At 55.6% G+C, this 6,374-nt stretch overlaps 1 protein-coding gene across 1 annotated transcript in view; it reads right to left on the bottom strand.

Moving 5' to 3' along the window:
* LOC103599785 (caspase recruitment domain-containing protein 11) overlaps positions 1–6,374 on the bottom strand; it is a gene marked incomplete at its 3' end in the record, with an annotated part of 31,159 nt that overhangs the window by 9,796 nt on the left and 14,989 nt on the right. The window contains exons 9-11 of the mRNA XM_008583957.1: positions 4,772–4,869; positions 3,539–3,639; positions 2,036–2,088 (exon numbers count right to left, since the gene is read on the bottom strand). Of these exons, the coding sequence (XP_008582179.1) occupies positions 2,036–2,088; positions 3,539–3,639; positions 4,772–4,869 (252 nt within the window). The remainder of the gene's footprint in view (positions 1–2,035; positions 2,089–3,538; positions 3,640–4,771; positions 4,870–6,374) is intronic.

Below are 6,374 nucleotides of genomic sequence, written 5' to 3'. Positions count from 1 at the left end.
ATAGGCGTCCAGACCCTCAGACTGGTGGGAGGAGGAGGAGGAGTGAATGGAGGGGGGCCCAAAGGAGTAGCGCTCATGACTGTCATCTGCAAAGGAGAAAGGGACTGTTAGGCCCCAGCAACGGCCAGAGGAAGTGCTGAGGGGGGGCCCTGGACCTGCTGGGATGGCCATTAATGACGGAAGGGAGGTTGGCCTGGGCACTGGGCGGTGGATTGGAGTCCTCCAGCCTCTGAGCTCCCTGCCAGCCTCCCAAGAGGGTGATCTCTGAGAGTCCCCAGGACAGATGGTGGAGTCCTCGATTGTTCTCCAATAAAGCCATTTCCCTGCCTCCAGGAGTCCCCTCTGATTAGGAAGCTTCACCAAGTATCTGGATTTTTAAGAATCCTTTTTTGTATCTTGAAAGGGGGGAGCTTCCAGTGAATAGTTGCTAGCTCTGCTTTGAATTGGTTCCCCAGATTTTCATTTTGGGACCACTTGGGTCTCACTACCACCCACTGGCTTCCTGGCCTATGGGACTGACCCAGGTCTAGACCAGATATAGAGGCCCCTGCCTGTCTTTTCACCTCAGCTGGACCCCAAGGACGCTGGGGGAAAGATGACCATGCCATGCAACTCCTGGCCACTGCGATGGAGGGATTTGCAAATCCTGCTTGGGGTTGATAACAAAGGCTTCTCTGCAAAGGGATTTTTTCCCGACACTGCAAAATACTTTGGATGGTTGCCCAGGATTCTCTTCCCAGCTCCCTCCTTTCTGAAACTCTTTCAATTCTCATTACCCAGCCTCGATTAGGTGCTAACCTCTCTTTAACACTTGATAGCTTCTGATGGTCCCCCATTAAGAAGGACCACTAATCTTTTATCTGCTTGCAGCCTTAGCTGGCAAGGGGTGGAGGCAGGTTAGGGGGAGCCCTGTGACTGAGGGGACTGGCAGGGCACACCCGGAGGATTCTGAGCCACAGTCTCCCATACTGCCAGCTTTGTAGGACCAAGAGAAGCCACCACCCTCCCGAGGCACTGAGCCATCTCCTGAGGGGACTTCCTACTCAGCCCTTCCTCTTCTGCCTCCACCTGCTGATCCTCCAGATGCTCCTTGGGCTTGCAAACCTGCATCTACCTGCCCACTGGGTTACAGCTATATCACCACAGTCTCTGCCAAGGCAAGGACTCAGGGACGTGAGTCTCTGTGTCCCGTGCACCTAGCACAGGGCCTGGCGAGGCATGTGCTGGGCTGAACAGGACTTCCTGGCTGGGAAAGGAGAGTGGTGAGTGTCTCACACACGTTCTCTGCAGCTGGACACCAGGCTCTCTGTACGGCCTATTCTGGGCCAAGGGAATACCTGCTCCATAACTCCAGTTCTACCCATGGGGCCACTTTAGGGCTATCACATGGCCTCGGTCCCCAGTGTCTGCCTGCCTTATACCTCCAATTTTAGGGGATGGAGAATAACTTTGATTCCCACCTGCTTCAGCTGCGGTCCCCACTGCCCCATTCTTACTACTCATTTTGTGCAGGTTGGTTCACAGCTTAACACAGGCATTTCTTATGAGAACTCCCTGCTTCTAATCCCCCCTCCACTCTACTGTTTTTTAGTGCCTCTAAGACTTCATTTCTTCATCTGTAAAATGAGGATGACAACAGCATTTCTGAAAGCAGTTGTGGAAATCAGATTAAGCTGGATCAGGTACACAGGTCAAGCACCTTCACGGTGCTCAGTCACAGTACATGAGAGCTGTTCTTTTTTTAAAACCCAGACCTAATTCTTGCTCAACAGCTGGATGGCTCCCTATTGCCTACAAAATTGGTGCATCTCCTGGCCACAGGTAAGAAGCCCACCTGAGACAGGCTTATCTTCTGTGCTCAGGCACTACTCTTTGAATTCATTCCACACATACTTCCTGAGGACCTACTATGGGCCAGGCTCCTTCCTAGGTAGGCCCTGCTGGGGGTCAGAGGCCTGTAGGCGGTGGCCCTGCTCATGCTGGAGTGCAGGTGACGCTGCACCCATGACACCCCTCAGATCCGACAGGTACGTACCATCCAGGTCTAAGGCGTCAAACCCACCACTGTCGTTGTCCTCTTCGACTGTGCTGCAAGACACAAGGGAGGGATAGGGAGGGCATTTGTGTGCATGTGTGTGTGTAGGTGGGCGAAAGGTGGGGAGCTTCCAGAACATCCCAGCTTTCTGAGAGGCCTTGGTTCTGAGAGGGCAGTGTGGGCAGGAGAGGAAGGCCAGCAGCTGGGCAGAGGGATATGGGGCAAGAAGGGCTGGATGAAGCCGCACCGTGCAGGTTTAGGGGCGGCAGGACAGCTACGCAGAGGGTGCTGCGTCCTCCAGCAGGTGAGGAGGAAAGATAAAGAGCAGGTGCGCAGAGGTCCCAACAGCCCCACTGCTATCCATTTCCTTTTCACTCTTCTTTGACACAGAGAGTAATTAATATCCATTTGTACTCAGATGGGCTGCAAGGCCGGACAGGTCTAGAGAGCCAAGTGCCCTCCAGACAGGAGGGGATGGGAGCAAACCTGAGTGTGCCCCAGGAGTCCTCAACAGAGTCACAAGGTGGTGGCGGCATCAGCGTAGGGCCAATGTGGCTTCCAAAAGCCACCTCCAGCACCTCCTCAAGCTGGCCAGGAGACAGCAGCCTGCCAACGACGACTGTGAGGAGTGGTCCCACAGTGGGGAGTGAGCTGATGGACGGACTTGGGTGGCTCTTTGCTGCTGACCCTAGACAGGAGGGGATGGGAGCAAACCTGAGTGTGCCCCAGGAGTCCTCAACAGAGTCACAAGGTGGTGGCGGCATCAGTGTAGGGCCAATGTGGCTTCCAAAAGCCACCTCTAGCACCTCCTCAAGCTGGCCAGGAGACAGCAGCCTGCCAATGATGACTGTGAGAAGTGGTCCCACAGTGGGGAGTGAGCTGATGGACGGACTTGGGTGGCTCTTTGCTGCTGACCCAGAGCCGGACAGGGAAAGTCACGCTGAGGGGGCTGCATGCAGGCTCTTGGCAGGACCTGGGATGTGGATCCAGCCCCCTCAGCCACGCCTTGCTCTTAGCCCCTTGGAAACCACCCAACAACCTCTGACTTTGAATGTGATGTGCCAAATATCTGGCTGATTGTAAACACCTGGATGCCAGGGTCACCTCCACTGTGATTATCCCTGTTGAGGACATGAATTATTCGGGGAGGGGTGGAAGATGTGGGCAGAAAGTGGGGAAGCCACTCATGGGTCTCTTACTCTTCTGCCGAAACAGCCAAGCCCTGGGGCCACAGGAGATAAAACCTGATTTCTGGGCAGCTTGGGGCCAAGTGACACAGGTTTTGTCATTTGATAGCTGGCTGGGTGACCCTGGGAAGGCCACTTCCCTTCTCTGAGCCTCAGTCTCCTCATTTGAACAATGCACACCATCCTGCCCACCTTTCAAGGTTGCTTCAAGGACTGCTGAATTAGTAAGAGTGGAGTGGCATGGGGACAGGAAAGTGAGCTGGCATGCAGCAGGGCCAGGCAAATGCCCCACCTCCTCCCTCCACTTGCCACACACCTGCGATGAGGTGCGTCTTCCTTATAACGTCTGACGATGGAGTCGTTTCCTGGGGGTTCGGCGGTGATTGACATGATGCTACTGCGGCTCCGGTGGGGCTGCTTCCAACACACACACGCAAATGTGTTATGGGAGCTGTATATTTATACGCCAATGCCTCTGTGGGCATAAATATTATATACATGGGGACTAAATTTAACTTGGATTTGTTCCTGCCTCCAACTCCAGCAGCAAGCTGGTTCTCAGCAGCAACCTTGGCCAGAGAAGGCTTGTGCTCAGCCTGGGGCGGCCGCAGCCACTGAGCTTGGAGCACATCTGCTCGCACATCTGCTCCAGGGGAGGATGCAGGCGGAACCAACCAAGGCTCGGCAGGCCAAGGTGGTGCCTTGCTACACTGCACAGGCTGAGGTCCATGTCCCCAAGGCTGTGCCTGCTGTGGGCACCTGCTCTGGACACAATGGAGAGTGTGGGCCCAGCATGTGGGAGGGGCAATGGATACCCCCCAGCAGCACAGCTGCTGGAGAGTGACCTTTGAAACTAGGTCTGCAGGCTCCTGGCAAGGGCTGCCTAAAATAAGAGTCTTGGATTTTGCTACTCAGAGCTGCGATCAGACGGGAATCATTCATTATAAAATCTTTGCCTCCCCCAGGGCCTGATTTTGGAAGCTGAGCTGACAAGCTTCCTAGTGCTTCCCCTTGGGGTTAGAATTTCTAATCCTGTGCCTTCTGCTGCCTGGCTGGGGGCGAGTGACACTGGATCTGGTGGCTGGGACCCTGCCTGGCTCTGTCCAGGTGGGCTGGAGCCGAGGAGTTGGGGGCTCTCTTGGGTGGAGGGGGCCCCAAGCCTAAGCTCTGCAGCACTGGTGACTCCAGCCACTTGCCTCCCCAGGCTGCCAGAGTTGCCGGCGGCTGAGAAGTTGCGGCAGAATTTTCAGCTGCCTGTGCAATTCGCTACGGCCCCTCAGAGGCCCATCTCCTCCTCCCACCAAGTGTTAAATTGGGAAAGGAGGCGGCAAGAAGGTGTAAATACATTGTGAGCTGTGGAAACATCTTTAAATAAACATAAGCAAGGCCAAGGCTGCAACCCTGGACAGAGAGTGACGCTGCTCACAGGCCTGGGCTCAGGGGGGAAGGCAAGGTCGGTTGGGGTCTGGGGGTGGACAAAGCTAGTGGCCCCGGGGACAACATTCTGCAAGGGGCGTCAGTGGCAGGGTCAAGCAGGACTGCAGCTCACCATCTTTGTGAAGGAGCTGGTGACAGGCAGAGAATTGGAGGAGCTGGGGCTGGCGTCTGTGCCTTCTTCTTCGTGTCCCTTGACTGTCCTCATTGGAGATGGGGCAGGAGAGACAGAGAAAGGGGAAGGGTGGGGGGAGGGTTTGAGGTAGAAGAGAGAGGGGAGAGAGGAAAAAGGGTGGGAAAAGGGAAATCAGAGCCACTGTGGCCAGTGAGCAATCAAGCTTTTCTGCCTGGCTCTGGGTCCCAAACCTCCTTTTGCCAAGGACGGGGACGAGGCTCCTCTTTCACTTGGGGGCTTGCTCGCCCTTCTCTGGCATCCGCTGGAAGAAGAGCCCTCAAAACCTTCTACTCTTTTTTCCCGGAGGGGGGCTGGTCTTGTTCACCAACATATCCCTGCCCCCAGCCGGGTCCGGCCCAGTGTGGCCTCAGTCAAGGCTGAAGCATGTCACTTGTCTCTGGGGATCTATGTTGGGAGGGGGTCCCTGGTTGGCAATGGACAATGGACAACTGGGAGCACAAGCCTCTCAGTGAAGCAAGAATACTCCTTCCCAATTACTCCACCACTAGAATGGAGTCCACCTTTCCCCTATACACAGGGTTGGCTGGCTGGGGGACTAGGGCAAATTGGGGGCAAAGTCTGTCACCTCCTCAGCAAAACCTTCCTTGGTGCCCTCCCTGCTCCATCAGGGGCTGCCTGGGACTTTGTGCACACTCCCCTCAGCCCCATCAGACGGCTTTGCCATTTGTGTCCCTCCCAACTGCTGTGCATTCATGCATGTGTGTGCACGTGCACCCAGGCTGTGGGCACCTTGAGGGGAGGAACTGTGCATTGCACTTCCCTGGGCCACCAGCACCTCACACTAGGCAGCCCGTCATGGTCTGGTGAGGAGCAAAGAAGCCCCACGGCCCCACTACACATTTTCTCTTCTTTTTGGGGCAGACACCCTCTCTACCTCCCATAGGCCCTGGGCCCTTTGCACATCCATTCTGATAAAAAAGGTCGCTGAGATACCTGATGTAGCCATGGGGGAGCTGAACCAGACCCCTGGCTCTGCGCTCCCTCCCCTGCCCTCTGTACCCCAAGAGAGCTGCCTAAAGCCCAGGTCTGGACTCCTCACACTCCTGCCCTCCTCGAAGCAGGTCGCTGAGATACCTGATGTAGCCATGGGGGAGCTGAACCAGACCCCTGGCTCTGGGCTCCCTCCCCTGCCCTCTGAACCCCAAGAGAGCTGCCTAAAGCCCAGGTCTGGACTCCTCACACTCCTGCCCTCCTCGAAGCCCTTGCTGGGGCAGGATGAAGTCCACATCTTTAGCATGGCACTCCAGGCCCTGCCCACCCCACGGTCTCACTCCCAACGCCCTCCTGCTCTGTGCTCCGGAACGGCAGAGCAGCTTTCCACACCATGCACGCCTGTCCCACCTCTCTTTATGCTCCCTCCCTCTATCCTGAGGAGTCCTTCCAGATACTTTGTCCACTGGCCAAAACTTTCTTTTCCAGGCCCAGTATAAATGTCCCCTTCTTTTATTTTATTTTATTTTATTTTATTTTTTTTTGTCTTTTTCCGTGTCTGGCAACGGATCGCAACCCTCAGTGTTGCCCC

Source organism: Galeopterus variegatus, unplaced genomic scaffold, assembly GCF_000696425.1.
Source record: "Galeopterus variegatus unplaced genomic scaffold, G_variegatus-3.0.2 Scaffold3101, whole genome shotgun sequence".
Lineage (NCBI taxonomy): Eukaryota > Metazoa > Chordata > Mammalia > Dermoptera > Cynocephalidae > Galeopterus > Galeopterus variegatus.
Note: the sequence above shows the minus strand (reverse complement) of the source record. Positions and strands in the feature narration are given on the sequence as shown.